The 17151-nt window shown below is 45.7% G+C and overlaps 1 protein-coding gene across 2 annotated transcripts in view; it reads left to right on the top strand.

Moving 5' to 3' along the window:
- LOC140392506 (ATP-dependent RNA helicase DDX19A) overlaps window positions 1-17151 on the top strand; it is a 105216-nt gene that overhangs the window by 21752 nt on the left and 66313 nt on the right. Inside the window, exon 4 of one of the 2 annotated variants that reach the window (XM_072477740.1) lies at window positions 8942-9077. In XM_072477740.1, the coding sequence (XP_072333841.1) occupies window positions 8942-9077 (136 nt within the window). Of the gene's footprint in view, window positions 1-8941; window positions 9078-13559; window positions 13622-17151 lie in introns of those variants that run through there. The other variant, XM_072477741.1, reaches the window with a different exon arrangement.

Genomic DNA, 17151 nt, shown 5'->3' with positions numbered 1-17151 from the left:
AATTTATACCCTGAAAAATCCCCAAACTCCCCAAGTATCCGCATTATTTCTGGCATCCCCTCCGCCGGGTCTGCCACGTATAGTAGCAAATCGTCCGCATACAAAGATACCCGGTGTTCTTCTCCTCCTCTAAGTACTCCCCTCCACTTCTTGGAACCCCTCAACGCTAACGCCAGGGGCTCAATCGCCAGTGCAAACAATAATGGGGACAGAGGGCATCCCTGCCTTGTCCCTCTATGGAGCCGAAAATATGCAGATCCCCGTCCATTCGTGACCACGCTTGCCATCAGGGCCCTATACAACAGCTGCACCCATCTAACATACCCCTCTCCAAAACCAAATCTCCTCAACACCTCCCACAAATAATCCCACTCCACTCTATCAAATGCTTTCTCGGCATCCATCGCCACTACTATCTCCGTTTCCCCCTCTGGTGGGGGCATCATCATTACCCCTAACAGCCTCCGTATATTCGTGTTCTGCTGTCTCCCCTTCACAAACCCAGTTTGGTCCTCGTGGACCACCCCCGGGACACATTCCTCTATTCTCATTGCCATTACCTTGGCCAGGATCTTGGCATCTACATTTAGGAGGGAAATAGGTCTATAGGACCCGCATTGTAGCGGGTCCTTTTCCTTCTTTAAGAGAAGCGATATCGTTGCTTCAGACATAGTCGGGGGCAGTTGTCCCCTTTCCTTTGCCTCATTAAAGGTCCTCGTCAATACCGGGGCGAGCAAGTCCACATATTTTCTATAGAATTCGACTGGGAATCCATCCGGTCCCGGGGTCTTTCCCGCCTGCATGCTCCTAATTCCTTTCACCACTTCTTCTACCTCGATCTGTGCTCCCAGTCCCACCCTTTCCTGCTCTTCCACCTTGGGAAATTCCAGCCGATCCAAGAAGCCCATCATTCTCTCCCTCCCATCCGGGGGTTGAGCTTCATATAATTTTTTATAAAATGTCTTGAACACTCCATTCACTCTCTCCGCTCCCCGCTCCATCTCTCCTTCCTCATCCCTCACTCCCCCTATTTCCCTCGCTGCTCCCCTTTTCCTCAATTGGTGTGCCAGCAACCTGCTCGCCTTCTCCCCATATTCGTACTGTACACCCTGTGCCTTTCTCCATTGTGCCTCTGCAGTGCCCGTAGTCAGCAAGTCAAATTCTACATGTAGCCTTTGCCTTTCCCTGTACAGTCCCTCCTCCGGTGCTTCCGCATATTGTCTGTCCACCCTCAAACGTTCTTGCAGCAACCGCTCCCATTCCTTACTCTCCTGCTTCCCTTTATGTGCCCTTATTGACATCAGCTCCCCTCTAACCACCGCCTTCAACGCCTCCCAGACCACTCCCACCTGGACCTCCCCATTATCATTGAGTTCCAAGTACTTTTCAATGCACCCCCTCACCCTTAGACACACCCCCTCATCTGCCATTATCCCATGTCCATTCTCCAGGGTGGGCGCCCTCCTGTTTCCTCCCCTATCTCCAAGTCTACCCAGTGTGGAGCGTGATCCGAAATGGCTATAGCCGTATACTCCGTTCCCCTCACCTTCGGGATCAACGCCCTTCCCAGCACAAAAAAGTCTATTCGCGAGTAGACTTTATGGACATAGGAGAAAAACAAGAACTCCTTACTCCTAGGTCTGCTAAATCTCCACGGGTCTACACCTCCCATCTGCTCCATAAAATCTTTAAGTACCTTGGCTGCTGCCGGCCTCCTTCCAGTCCTGGACTTCGACCAATCCAGCCCTGGTTCCAACACCGTATTAAAATCTCCCCCCATTATCAGCTTTCCCATCTCTAGGTCCGGGATGCGTCCTGGCATCCGCCTCATAAAATTGGCATCATCCCAGTTCGGGGCATATACGTTTACCAAAACCACCGTCTCCCCCTGTAGTTTGCCACTCAAATCCATTCCTTTCTAAGTGACAGTTTATCCTGCCCCTCAGAGTTGATTCCAATTATTTGCCCACTCTGATTAGGCCTGTAATTATTCTATCAATCCCTTGCTCAATTTTTAAACAAAGGTACACAATGAGCAAACCTCCAATCCTCCTGCGCATCATCGGCATTCAGTGAGGCTAGACCCTCGGCTACTTCCTCTCTGTCTCCTTTTAGCAGCCCAGGGTACATTTCATGTGGCCGAGTGATTTATGTACTTTCACTGTCACTTAGAAAGGAATGGATTAATCAATACTTGCTCTCTGCCTAAATTTATCGCATCCAATACTTTATACTCCTCAACTATAATGTCTGCATTATCACCCTCTTTGTGAAGACAGACATAAAATATTCATTAAGAACCATACTGACATTCTCCACCTCCAAAATGTTTCTTTAGTTATCTTCTTACTCTTAATGTATTGCCAAAACATTTCTGGGTGCTCATTGCAAATATTCTGTGAATGCCAAGAACCTGGTCTCCACCGTAATAATGCTGACTTCAGTTCTCGCTGTCGCAAAACCTGGGCCATTGTAAACAATACAATATACTTGTACATTGTATAAAGGATACCTTGATTTCCTTAAAACACAATTCACAAATAATTTATTCAGTTTGTACAGGATTTAATATTTTGAAACGGTTACAAAAGAAATTAGAAATAGTATCCGATCCAAGGAAAAAGCATACAGATTGGCCAAGCAAAATGATAGGTCTGAGGATTGGGAGCAGTTTAGAATTCAGCAAAGAAGGACAAAGGGATTGATTAAGAAGGGGAAGGTACAGTACGAAAGGAAGCTTGCAGGGAACATAAAGACTGACACGAAGAGTTCCTACAGATTTGTGAAGAGAAAGAGATTGGCAAAGAGAAATGCAGGCCCCCTACAGACAGAAACAGGGGAATGCAGAATAAGGGACAGAAATGGCTGAGCAATTGAATACATACTTTGATTCGGTCGTCACAAATGAGGACACAAATCAGATCCCAGAAATGTTGGAGAATGAAAGGTTTAGTGAGAGGGAAGAACTGAGAGAGATCAGCATTAGTAGAGAAATGGTGCTGGGAAAATTGATGGGATTGAAGGCGGATAAATCCCCAGGGACTGAGAATCTGCATCCCAGAGAGCTTAAGGAGGTGACTCTGGAAATAGTGGATGCATTGGTGGTCATCTTCCGGAATTCTATAGACTCTGGAACTGTCCCTGCAGATTGGAGGGTAGCTCACGTCACTCTGATATTCAAACAAGGAGGTAGAGAGAAAGCAGGAAATTATAGACCTGTAAGCCTAACATCGGTAGTGGGGAAAATGCTTGAATCTATTATCAAGGACTTCATAGTGGAAAATTTAGAAAGCAGTGGCAGGATCAGTCAGAGTCAGCATGGACCTATGAAGGGAAAATCATGCTTGACAAATCTGTTGGAAGGGGGGACCAGCTGATGTGGTATATTTGAACTTTCAGAAGGCGTTTGACAAAAGTCCCGCATAAGAGATTATTGTGCAAAATTAAAGCGCATGGGATTGGGGGAAATGTATTGAGGTGGATAGAAAAGTGGTTGGCAGAGAGGAAAAGAGTAGGGATTAATGGGTCCTTTTCAAATTGGCAGGCAGTAACTAGTGGGGTACCACAGGGATCGGTGCTGGGACCCCAGCTATTCACAATATATATTAATGATTTGGATGAGGGAGCAAAATGTAACATCTCAAAGTTTGCAGATGATACCAAGTTAGGTGAGAGGGTGAATTGTGACGAGGTGCAGGGATCCTACAGCAAGATCTGGACAGGTTGGGTGAGTGGGCAAATCAATGGCAGATGCAGTATAATTTGGATAAGTGTGAGGTTATTCACTGTGGAAGCAAAAACAGGAAGGCAGATTACTACTTGAATGGTTGTAAATTGGGAGAGGGGAGTGTGCAGCGGGACCTGGGTGTCCTTGTGCATCATTCGCTGAAGGTAAGCATGCAGGTGCAGCAGGCGGTAAAGAAGGCTAATGGTATGTTGGCCTTCATTGCGAGAGGTTTTGAGTATAGAAGCAGGGATGTGTTGCTGCAATTGTACAGGGCCTTGGTGAGGCCACACCTGGGATATTGTGTGCATTTTCGGTCTCCTCTGAGGAAGGATGTTCTTGCTCTCGAGGGAGTGCAGCGAAGGTTTACCAGACTGATTCCAGGGTTGGCGGGACTGTCATGTGAGGAGAGATTGACTAGGTTGGGATTGTTCTCGCTGGAGTTCAGAAGAATGAGGGGGGGATCTCATAGAGACTTATAAAATTCTAACAGGACTAGACAGGGTAGATGTAGGGAAGATGTTACCAATGATGGGTGTGCTCAGAACCAGGGGTCAAAGTCTGAGGATTCAGGTTAAACCATTTCGGACAGAGGTGAGGTGACATTTCTTCAACCAAAGAGTGATGAGCCTGTGGAATTCATTACCACAGGAAGTAGTTGATGCTAAAACTTTCAATATATTCAAGAGGCGGCTGGATACAGCACTTGGGGAGAATGGGATCAAAGGCTATGGGGAGAAAGCAGGATTAGGCTATTGAGTTGGATGATCCGCCATGACCGTGATGAATGGCAGAGCAGGCTCGAAGGGCCAAAAGACCGCCTGCTCCTACCTTCTATATATGTATCTATGTGTACTGAATGGCAGAGCAGGCTGGAACGGCTGAACAACCTACTTCTCCTATTTTCAATGTTTCAGTGTGCTATTTTTAAGATAGCGTTAGATTCTAGATTGACAGGAGAGTTAAAAGATATAACGGGTAGACAGGAAAGGAAGAGGCCGCAATCCGATTCTCAATGATCTTACAAATGGTACAGCAGGCTCCAGGTGCCACATACCCTTCATCTGTTCCTGGTTGGTATGTTGAATCATTCTAAACCTTTTGCAAATTGGTAATATTGGATGAGTAATTCAGAAGCTGAATTGATGCTTCAAAGATGTGGGTTGAAATCCCACCATAGCAACTTGGGGAATTTAAATTAAATTAATTAATAAATCTGTATTAAAATGCTAGTCTCTAGTAATAATTATAAAGCTGCCAGATTATTGTAAAAATTAATCAGATTAAATAATATTCTTTTGTGGCGGAAATCTATTGTCTTTATTCGTTCTGGCCTGTGTGTGACTCCAGACCCACATCAATATGGTTGACTCTTAACTGCCCCCGAAATGGCCGAGCAAACCAATCAATTACAGGTGTCTTAACCATCACCTACACGAGGATAATTAGGGATGAGTAATAATTGTTGGCCTGCTGATGCTCACATCAAAAGAGCAATCATTTAAAAAAGTCATTACTGGAACACTAGAGATATTTGCCACATGCTGTTAGTATTTAAATACTTGATGTGGAGATGCCGGCGTTTGACTGGGGTGAGCACAGTAAGAAGTCTTATAACACCAGGTTAAAGTCCAACAGGTTTGTTTTGAATCACTAGCCTCCGGAGCACAGTTCCTTCCTCAGGCGAATGAAGAGGTGTCTACCTCATACACTGCAGGAAAGGATGTCCCGAAGCATGGTGCATTGACGAGACCATGCAGACGCTGCAACAATGGTTGAATGGATATTGCACGACAATTGCCAGGCAGTAATGTTCCCTTCCAGCCGGGAAACACTTCAGCAGTCAAGGGCATTCAGCCTCTGTTCTTCGGGTAAGCGTTCTCCAAGGCAGCCGTCAGGACGAGCGACAACGCAGAATCTCCGAGCAGAAACCTATAGCCAAGTTCCGCACACATGAGTACGGCCTCAACCTGGACCTTGGATTCATGTCGCATTACATTCACCCCCCACTATCTGGTCTGGGCTTGCAAAGTCCTACCAACTGTCCTGGCTTGAGACAATTCACACCTCTTTAACCTGTGATTATCCCTCTCTCCAGTTGCTCCGTCTAGACCGGCAAAGACTTAATTACCTGCAAAGACTCTCATTCAAAGTATCGTCTTGCATTATTGACTTTGTCATGTTTCTGGAACCCACCCCTTCATTCACCTGAGGGAGGAGCAGTGCTCCGAAAGCTAGTGATTCGAAACAAACTTGTTAGACTTTAACCTGATGTTGGATAGTCAGAGACTTTTCCCCAGGGTAGAGGGATCAATTACTCGGGGGCATAGGTTTAAGGTGCGAGGGGCAAGGTTTAGATGAGATGTACGAGGCAAGTTTTTTTACACAGAGGGTATAGTGGGTGCCTGGATCTCGCTGCCGGAGGAGGTGGTGGAAGCAGGAACGATAGTGACATTTAAGGGGCATCTTGACAATTACATGACTAGGATTGGAATGGAGGGATACGGACCCAGGAAGTGTAGAAGATTTTAATTTAATCGGGCAGCATGGTCGGCACGGGCTTGGAGGGCCGAAGGGCCTGTTCCTCTGCTGTACTTTTCTTTGTTAAGACTGCTTACTATCTAAATAATGTTTACAAAATTGGATTAAAACTTTCCATTTGTTTTTCGCAGGATTAACTACTTTAGTAGGGATAGTGTATTGAGATGGATGGAAAACTGGATGAAAGCAAATTACTGCGGATGCTGGAATCTGAAACCAAAAAAGAAAATGCTGGAAAATCTCAGCAGGTCTGGCAACATCTGTAGGGAGAGAAAAGAGCTAACATTTCGAGTCCAGGTGACCCTTTGTCAAAGCTTTGACTTGCTGAAATTTTCCAGCATTTTCTCTTTTGGATGGAAAATTGGTTAGCAGACAGGAAACTAAGAATAGGAATTAACGGGCCTTCTTCCAAATGTCAGGCAGTGACTAGTTGGGTACCGCAGGGGTCGGTGCTGGGACCCCAGCTATTCACAATACATATTCTCCGAGGCGGGCGCCGCAATTCATGCCGGGCCAATTTTTGGGGGGCCGGAGAATTTGGAGGACAGCGGTGACTGGATTCACGCCGGCCCCCCGGCGATTCTCCCACCCGGCCGGGGGGGGGCGGAGAATTCTGCCCGAGGTTATCCACTTCAGTAGCAAAAATGAGAAGGCTGACTATTATCTGAATGGTCATAAATTAGGAGAGGGGAATGTGCAACGAGACCTGGGTGTCCTTGTACACAGGTCTCTGAAGGTAAGCATGCAGGTACAGCAGGTGGTAAAGAAGGCAAAGGTATGTTGGCCTTCACTGCGCGAGGATTCGAGTACAGGAGCAGGGATGTGTTGCTGCAATTATACAGAGTCTTGGTGAGGCCACAGCTGGAGTACTGTGTGCAGTGTTTGTCTCCTTGTCTGATTTAGGATGTTCTCTAGAGGGAGTGCAGCAAAGGTTTATCAGACTGATTACTGGGATGGCAGGATGGATATATGAGGAGAGATTGAGTCGGTTAGGATTGTATTCACTGGAATTCAGAAGAATAAAGGGGGGTTCTCATAGAAACCTATAAAATTCTCACAGGTCTGGACAGGGTCAAAGAACAATACAGCAAAGGAACAGGTCCTTCGGCACTCCAAGCCTGCGCTAGTCAAGTGTCCTATCTAGACCAACCGCTTGTATCCTTTTATACCCCGTCTGTTAATGTGCCTATTCAGATAAGTCTTAAAAGTCACTAACGTATCTGCCTCAATCACCTCACTGGGCCGTGCATTCCAGGCCACCACCACCCTCTGTAAAAAAAATTGCCCCGCACATCTCCACTGAACCTTTCCCCCCCCACCTTGGACTTGTGCCGCTTGTAATTGTCATTTCCGCCCTGGGAAAACCCTATCTATACCCCTAATAATTTTATAATTTCTATCAGGTCGCCCCTCAGCCTCCGTCTCTAGGGAGAACATCCTAGTTTATTCAATCTCTCTTCATAGCTCATACCCTCCATACCAGGCAACATCCTGGTAAACCTTTTCTGTACTCTCTCCAAAGCCTCCACGTCCTTCTGGTAGTGTGGTGACCAGAATTGGACACAATGTTCTATATAACTGTAACATAATTTTTGAGCTTTTATACTCGATGCCCCGTCCTATGAACGCAAGTATGCCATATGATTTCTTTTCCACCTGTGCTGCCACTTTTAAGGATCTGTGGACCTGCACGCCCAGATCTCTGTGCTCCTGATGGTTCTGCCATTTATTTTATAGCTCCCATCTGAATTGGATCTACCAAAATGCATCACCTCGCATTTGTCCGGGTTAAATTCCATCTGCCATTTCTCTGCCAATTTTGTAGCCTACCTATATCCTGTTGTATTCTCTGACAATCTTCATCACTATCCGCAACTCCTGCATTCTTAGTATCATCCGCAAACTTGCTAATCAGACCCGCTATGTTTTCTTCCAAGTCATTTATATGCATTACACAGAGCAGAGGTCCCAGTACTGATCCCTGTGGAACACCACTAGTTACAGACCTCCACTTGGAAAGCACCCTTCCACTGCTATCCTCTGTTTTCCAGGCCACACCTGGATCCATCCAGCTCGTTCACCCCTGTTCCCATGTGATCTAATATTTTGCACCAGCCTGCCATGAGGGACCTTATCAAATGCTTTACTGAAGTCCATGTAGACAGCATCCATGGGTCTATGCAGAAAGGATGTTCCCGATGGTGGGGGTGTCCAGAAGCAGGGCCTGAGGATATGGGGTAGACCATTTAGGACAGAGATGAGATATTTCTTCACCCAGAGAGTGGTCGGCCTGTGGGATTCGTTACCACAGAAATCCGTTGAGGCCAAAAACCTGTATGCTTTCAAAAAGCAGTTAAATATAGCACTTGGCAAAGGGGATCAAAGAATATGGGGGAGGAAGCGGGATTCGGCTATTGAGTTGATCAGCCATGACCATAGTGAATGGCAGAGCGAGCTCGAAGGACCGAATGGTCGTCTCTTATTTTCTGTTTCTGTATAATTGTACTCTGCTGATTGTGTGGAGACTGGTGTGTTTTTGTTGTACTCTATGTGGTGACTGCTGTGTTTTTATTGTACTCTGTGTGGAGACTGGTGTGTTTTTGTTGTACTCTATGTGGTGACTGCTGTGTTTTTATTGTACTCTGTGTGGTGACTGCTGTGTTTTTATTTATGTAGAGGATAAGGCTGCCCAGTCTCTGTTGAATAAACTAATCCGCAGTAACCTGGTTCAATCGACGCATCAAGTTGAAGTACTCCAGAGAGATCCAAATTCTCCTCTGTACTCTGTGAAGTCTTTTGAAGAGCTGCATTTGTAAGCATTTTTTCTCTTTGCTATTTGCGCTTCTGTCGTTATTGTCAAATGTCGATATTTGATGAAGTCTGTATCTCCAATGTACCAAAAATACCCCATTCATTCTTACTGTCCAGTTCCTGATTGTGGTGCAGTCCTTCAATGTCCAACTCTTATGGGAGTGTAAAATGTTCCAATTCATATTCCAAGAGCTACACATTGTTATGATCCTTAGCCAGGTCCCTGAGTTGTTGCTTCTGAGAACTGGTTCGGGACCAATGATATTTTGTATAAAGGAGACAAAAGTTTAAGTAAGTGAATGCAGCCACAAGTTTCCACAGTTTATGAGCAAACAAAAGTAAATTTTATGACACCAGATTAGAAAGATAAAGTAGTTTACAAGGTGATGAGCTGCCTCCTTGACCTGCTGCAGTCCATGTGGTGTCGATGCACCTACAGTGCTGTTAGGGAGGGAGTTCCAGGATTTTGACCTAGTGATAGTGAAGGTATTGCGATCCAGGTTGGGATCATGTATGGCTTGAAGGGGAATATCCAGGTGATGCTGTTCCTTTGCATCAGCTGTCCTTGTTGCAGGTTTGGAAGGCACTGTGTAAGGAGTCTTGGTGAGTTGCTGCAGTGCAAGTTATAGATGGCACACACTGCTATTACAATCCCAGTTGATATAACTGGGCGGGAAGATTCACAGAATGGAACCCTGGCTCAAAAGACAGTAACTTTTTAAAATATAAATGGAGAGTCAACAACAAACAGAAAATAGTTTCAACAAACAGAAAAAATATTTATTAAACATGGTAAAATTGGATTGCAATACAATACTCCTTTACTCGCTCCCTTAGTTTAACAAATACACACAGATTTAAAGATTAACAGGGATTACACAGAATCACAGAATAATGCAGCACAGAAGAGACCCTTCAGCCCATCGAGTCTTCACCGACGCATGAAAAACACCTGACCTGCCTACCTAATCCCATTTGCCAACACTTGACCCATAGCTTGAATGTTATAAGAACATAAGAACTAGGAGCAGGAGTAGGCCATCTGGCCCCTCGAGCCTGCTCCGCCATTCAATGAGATCATGGCTGATCTTTTGTGGACTCAGCTCCACTTTCCGGCCCGAACACCATAACCCTTAATCCCTTTATTCTTCAAAAAAACTATCTATCTTTATCTTAAAAACATTTAATGAAGGAGCCTCTACTGCTTCACTGGGCAAGGAATTCCATAGATCCACAACCCTTTGGGTGAAGAAGTTCCTCCTAAACTCAGTCCTAAATCTACTTCCCCTTATTTTGAGGCTATGTCCCCTAGTTCTGCTTTCACCCGCCAGTGGAAACAACCTGCCTGCATCTATCTTATCTATTCCCTTCATAATTTTATATGTTTCTATAAGATCCCCCCTCATCCTTCTAAATTCCAATGAGTACAGTCCCAGTCTACTCAACCTCTCCTCGTAATCCAACCCCTTCAGCTCTGGGATTAACCTAGTGAATCTTCTCTGCACACCCTCCAGTGCCAGTACGTCCTTTCTCAAGTAAAGAGACCAAAACTGAACACAATACTCCAGGTGTGGCCTCACTAACACCTTGTACAATTGCAGCATAACCTCCCTAGTCTTAAACTCCATCCCTCTAGCAATGAAGGACAAAATTCCATTTACCTTCTTAATCACCTGTTGCACCTGTAAACCAACTTTTTGCGACTCATGCCTAGCACACTCAGGTCTCTCTGCACAGCAGCATGTTTTAATATTTTATCATTTAAATAATAATCCCTTTTGCTGTTATTCCTACCAAAATGGATAACCTCACATTTGTCAACATTGTATTCCATCTGCCAGACCCTAGCCCATTCACTTAGCCTATCCAAATCCCTCTGCAGACTTCCCGTATCCTCTGCACTTTTTGCTTTACCACTTATCTTAGTGTCGTCTGCAAACTTGGACACATTGCCCTTGGTCCCCAACTCCAAATCATCTATGTAAATTGTGGACAGTTGTGGGCCCAACACTGATCCCTGAGGGACACCACTAGCTACTGATTGCCAACCAGAGAAACACCCATTAATCCCCACTCTTTGCTTTCTATTAATTAACCAATCCTCTATCCATGCTACTACTTTATCCTTAATGCCATGCATCTTTATCTTATGCAGCAACCTTTTGTGTGGCACCTTGTCAAAGGCTTTCTGGAAATCCAGATATACCACATCCATTGGCTCCCCGTTATCTACCGCACTGGTAATGTCCTCAAACAATTCCACTAAATTAGTTAGGCACGACCTGCCCTTTATGAACCCATGCTGCGTCTGCCCAATGGGACAATTTCCATCCAGATGCCTCGCTATTTCTTCCTTGATGATAGATTCCAGCATCTTCCCTACTACCGAAGTTAAGCTCACTGGCCTATAATTACCTGCTTTCTGCCTACCTTTTTTAAACAGTGGTGTCACGTTTGCTAATTTCCAATCCGCCGGAACCACCCCAGAGTCTAGTGAATTTTGGTAAATTATCACTAGTGCATTTGCAATTTCCCTAGCCATCTCTTTTTGCACTCTGGGATGCATTCCATCAGGGCCAGGAGACCTGTCTACCTTTCGCCCCATTAGCTTACCCATCACTACCTCCTTGGTGATAACAATCCTCTCAAGGTCCTCACCTGTCATAGCCTCATTTCCATCAGTCACTGGCATGTTATTTGTGTCTTCCACTGTGAAGACCGACCCAAAAAACCTGTTCAGTTCCTCAGCCATTTCCTCATCTCCCATTATTAAATCCCCCTTCTCATCCTCTAAAGGACCAATATTTACCTTAGCCACTCTTTTTTGTTTTCTATATTTGTAGAAACTTTTATATATTTGTAGAAAGTTCTCAACCAGGTACTTTTTAAAGGATGTGAGGCAACCCGCCTATACCACCTTCCCGGATGTGCATTCCAGACCGTCACTATCCTCTGGGTAAAAAGGTTCTTTCTAAAATCTCTCTCTTTCTCCCCTGCCCACCAAGCCTCCTGCCCCTCACCTTGAACTAAGGGGAACAGCTGCTCCCTATCCACCCTGTCTATGCCCCTCATAATCTTGTCCACCTCGATCAGGTCACCCTCAGTCTTCTCTGCTCCAGCGAAAACAACCCAAGCCTATCCAACCTCTCTTCATAACTTAAATGTTCCATCCCAGCAACATCCTGGTGAAACGCCTCTGCATCTGTTTCAGTGCAATCACATCCTTACTAGGTACATGTTAAGCTATAATGGTCTCATTAACACTAAATGTCTTGTTTAAGAACACAAAGCTGACTGTGGTAAGACGTACTCCTCCCTGAACTCCAGTGAATGTCTGTGATTTTCTCCTCAAAATCCCTCAGATGATTGTCACATGACAGTTTACAAACGCCACACCCAAAAATGCTTTGCAATCTTCTCTCGTAGCAATAATGTTTTCCCTTAGCGGTTTGCATTCTGAATCCAGACTAGGTTTTCCAATGACAATTTTAAGCAAAGCTTCCACCCCACCTTTAACCGAATCCAATCCAGGATTTTACACCAACCCCGTAAGGATTTCTTTGTCTTGACTGCTGTGAAAATTACTCATAATTGTTTTAACTCTCGATTTCCAGACCATTAACAATGATATCAAATGTTTCCTCTACCTCTGAAGTCTGCTGTTCCACTTTAAATCTAATTACTGCAGTTGTCTCTAACTCTTTGTTTACTCTTTTAATTCTACTGAACAATACGTGGCTAAAGAACTGGTGCAGGAGGGGGTGCTTCAGTTTTTTTGATCATTGGGATGTCTTCCAGGGAAGGTAGGGCCTGTACGAGATGGATGGGTTACACCTGAACTGGAGGGGCACCAATATCCTGGCTGGGAGGTTTGGTAGTATGGTTCAGGTGGGTTTAAACTAATGTGGCAGAGGGGTGGGAATCAGAACAGTATGCCAGCAAGTGTAGAGACTGGGGATGAGCATGGTACCAGAGCCAAGCTGGCTAAGAGGAAGGGCAAGCTGGGGGAAGGTCGAACTCAGTGGGACTGGAAGTCCGGAGTGTATCTGCTTCAATGCACGGCATATAAGAGACAGATGAACTTAGAGCCTTGATTCATGCGCGGAACTTGGATGTTGTTGCGGTAATGGAGACTTGGTTAAATAAGGGACAGGAATGGCAGCTAAATATTCCCAGGATATATGTGTTTTAGGTGAGTTCTTGGAGTAGTGAGTTTTAAAAGCCTTGCCTGGTCCCGTGTCTGTTCTTCTTTTCTGTTTTATTTGTTTTTATATAAGGCGGGAACCGGAAGTTCGACCTCTGGCAAGTTTCCCCCCCCCCCCCCCCCCCCAACCAATAAATTCTGGTGGAGAGGAAACCCGAGACACTACACGTGTAGTGTCTCCCACCCGCCCTCCTCCTCTAACCTAATAATAAGACCCATTGGTGTAAGGTAAGTGCCATATTATCTTATTATATTATTAGCATTGTGCAGGTCAAGGATCGGAGGTGGAGGAGCAGTCTCTGTCAGCGAGAGAACCTGAGAACATCTCAGACACTCAGAAGGTAAGTAAGTGATTTTTACTTTTATACCTTTTTTCAAATTGTGTGTGTCGGGGGGAAACTGAAGTGACATCACAGAAAAGCTGTGACCTGAGTGGCTGGTTGGGATTCTAACCTAAATTTTAAAAAAATTTGAGTATTTGGGAACTAATTAAACATAATAACTTAATTATAATTTAGAGGATATCTAAGCCAGAGATCGGAGAGTATTATAGTTAGCTATCGCATTTCTATTAGAAATCTAGTGCTAGGAAACAGATAGTTGACAGTAACTTTGCAATTTAAAAAAAAAAGTATTTATAAAAAAAAAAAAGACAAATTTTAATTTTAATTAATTGACGCAATGTCAGTTAGAGGGGTGCTGTGCTCTGACTGTGAGATGTGGCAGGTCCGGGAGGCTTCCAGCGTCCCGGATGGCTTCATCTGCAGAAAGTGCACCCAACTGCAGCTCCTCACAGACCGCATGGTTCGGTTGGAGCAGCAATTGGATGCACTTAGGAGCATGCAGGTGGCGGAAAGCGTCATAGATCGCAGTTATGTAAATGTGGTCATACCCAAGGTGCAGGCAGAGAAATGGGTGACCACCAGAAAGGGCAGGCAGTCAGTGCAGGAATCCCCTGTGGTTGTCCCCCTCTCGAACAGATATACCCCTTTGGATACTGTCGGGGGGGATAGCCTATCGGGAAAACAGCAGCAGCCAGAGCAGTGGCACCACGGCTGGCTCTGATGTTCAGAAGGGAGGGTCAAAGCGCAGAAGAGTAATAGTAATAGGGGACTCTATAGTCAGGGGCACAGATAGGCGCTTCTGTGGACATGAAAGAGACTCCAGGATGGTATGTTGCCTCCCTGGTGCCAGGGTCCAGGATGTCTCCGAACGGGTAGAGGGAATCCTGAAGGGGGAGGGCAAACAGGCAGAGGTCGTTGTACATATTGGTACTAACGACATAGGCAGGAAGGGGCATGAGGTCCTGCAGCAGGAGTTCAGGGAGCTAGGCAGAAAGTTAAAAGACAGGACCTCGAAGGTTGTGATCTCGGGATTACTCCCTGTGCCACGTGCCAGTGAGGCTAGAAATAGTAAGATAGAGCAGACAAACACGTGGCTAAACAGCTGGTGTAGGAGGGAGGGTTTCCGTTATCTGGACCACTGGGAGCTCTTCCGGGGCAGGTGTGACCTGTATAAGATGGACGGGTTGCATCTAAACCGGAGAGGCATAAATATCCTGGCCGCGAGGTTTGCTAGTGTCACACGGGAGGGTTTAAACTAGTATGGCAGGGGGGTGGGCGCGGGAGCAATAGGTCAGAAGGTGAGAGCATTGAGGGAGAACTAGGGAATAGGGACAGTGTGGCTCTGAGGCAGAGCAGACGGGGAGAAGTTGCTGAACACAGCGGGTCTGGTGGCCTGAAGTGCATATGTTTTAATGCAAGGAGCATTACGGGTAAGGCAGATGAACTTAGAGCTTGGATTACTACTTGGAACTATGATGTTGTTGCCATTACAGAGACCTGGTTGAGGGAAGGGCAGGATTGGCAGCTAAACGTTCCAGGATTTAGATGTTTCAGGCGGGGTAGAGGGGGATGTAAAAGGGGAGGCGGAGTTGCGCTACTTGTTCGGGAGAATATCACAGCTATACTGCGAGAGGACACCTCAGAGGGCAGTGAGGCTATATGGGTAGAGATCAGGAATAAGAAGGGTGCAGTCACAATGTTGGGGGTATACTACAGGCCTCCCAACAGCCAGTGGGAGATAGAGGAGCAGATAGGTAGACAGATTTTGGAAAAGAGTACAAACAACAGGGTTGTGGTGATGGGAGACTTCAACTTCCCCAATATTGACTGGGACTCACTTAGTGCCAGGGGCTTAGACGGGGCGGAGTTTGTAAGGAGCATCCAGGAGGGCTTCTTAAAACAATATGTAAACAGTCCAACTAGGGAAGGGGCGGTACTGGACCTGGTATTGGGGAATGAGCCCGGCCAGGTGGTAGATGTTTCAGTAGGGGAGCATTTCGGTAACAGTGACCACAATTCAGTAAGTTTTAAAGTACTGGTGGACAAGGATAAGAGTGGTCCGAGGATGAATGTGCTAAATTGGGGGAAGGCTAATTATAACAATATTAGGCGGGAACTGAAGAACATAGATTGGGGGCGGATGTTTGAGGGCAAATCAACATCTGACATGTGGGAGGCTTTCAAGTGTCAGTTGAAAGGAATACAGGACAGGCATGTTCCTGTGAGGAAGAAAGATAAATACGGCAATTTTCGGGAACCTTGGATGACGAGTGATATTGTAGGCCTCGTCAAAAAGAAAAAGGAGGCATTAGTCAGGGCTAAAAGGCTGGGAACGGACGAAGCCTGTGTGGCATATAAGGAAAGTAGGAAGGAACTTAAGCAAGGAGTCAGGAGGGCTAGAAGGGGTCATGAAAAGTCATTGGCAAATAGGGTTAAGGAAAATCCCAAGGCTTTTTACACGTACATAAAAAGCAAGAGGGTAGCCAGGGAAAGGGTTGGCCCACTGAAGGATAGGCAAGGGAATCTATGTGTGGAGCCAGAGGAAATGGGCGAGGTACTAAATGAATACTTTGCATCAGTATTCACCAAAGAGCAGGAATTGGTAGATGTTGAGTCTGGAGAAGGGGGTGTAGATAGCCTGGGTCACATTGTGATCCAAAAAGACGAGGTGTTGGGTGTCTTAAAAAATATTAAGGTAGATAAGTCCCCAAGGCCTGATGGGATCTACCCCAGAATACTGAAGGAGGCTGGAGAGGAAATTGCTGAGGCCTTGACAGAAATCTTTGGATCCTCGCTGTCTTCAGGGGATGTCCCGGAGGACTGGAGAATAGCCAATGTTGTTCCTCTGTTTAAGAAGGGTAGCAAGGATAATCCAGGGAACTACCGGCCAGTGAGCCTTACTTCAGTGGTAGGGAAATTACTGGAGAGAATTCTTCGAGACAGGATCTACTCCCATTTGGAAGCAAATGGACGTATTAGTGAGAGGCAGCACGGTTTTGTGAAGGGGAGGTCGTGTCTCACTAACTTGATAGAGTTTTTCGAGGAGGTCACTAAGATGATTGATGCAGGTAGGGCAGTGGATGTTGTCTATATGGACTTCAGTAAGGCCTTTGACAAGGTCCCTCATGGTAGACTAGTACAAAAGGTGAAGTCACACGGGATCAGGGGTGAACTGGCAAGGTGGATACAGAACTGGCTAGGCCATAGAAGGCAGAGGGTAGCAATGGAGGGATGCTTTTCTAATTGGAGGGCTGTGACCAGTGGTGTTCCACAGGGATCAGTGTTGGGACCTTTGCTGTTTGTAGTATATATAAATGATTTGGAGGAAAATGTAACTGGTCTGATTAGTAAGTTTGCAGACGACACAAAGGTTGGTGGAATTGCGGATAGCGATGAGGACTGTCAGAGGATACAGCAGGATTTAGATTGTCTGGAGACTTGGGCGGAGAGATGGCAGGTGGAGTTTAATCCGGACAAATGTGAGGTAATGCATTTTGGAAGGGCTAATGCAGGTAGGGAATATACAG

Source organism: Scyliorhinus torazame, chromosome 16 (assembly GCF_047496885.1).
Source record: "Scyliorhinus torazame isolate Kashiwa2021f chromosome 16, sScyTor2.1, whole genome shotgun sequence".
NCBI classification, from domain to species: domain Eukaryota; kingdom Metazoa; phylum Chordata; class Chondrichthyes; order Carcharhiniformes; family Scyliorhinidae; genus Scyliorhinus; species Scyliorhinus torazame.
This window is presented reverse-complemented; position numbering and strand designations above follow the sequence as displayed.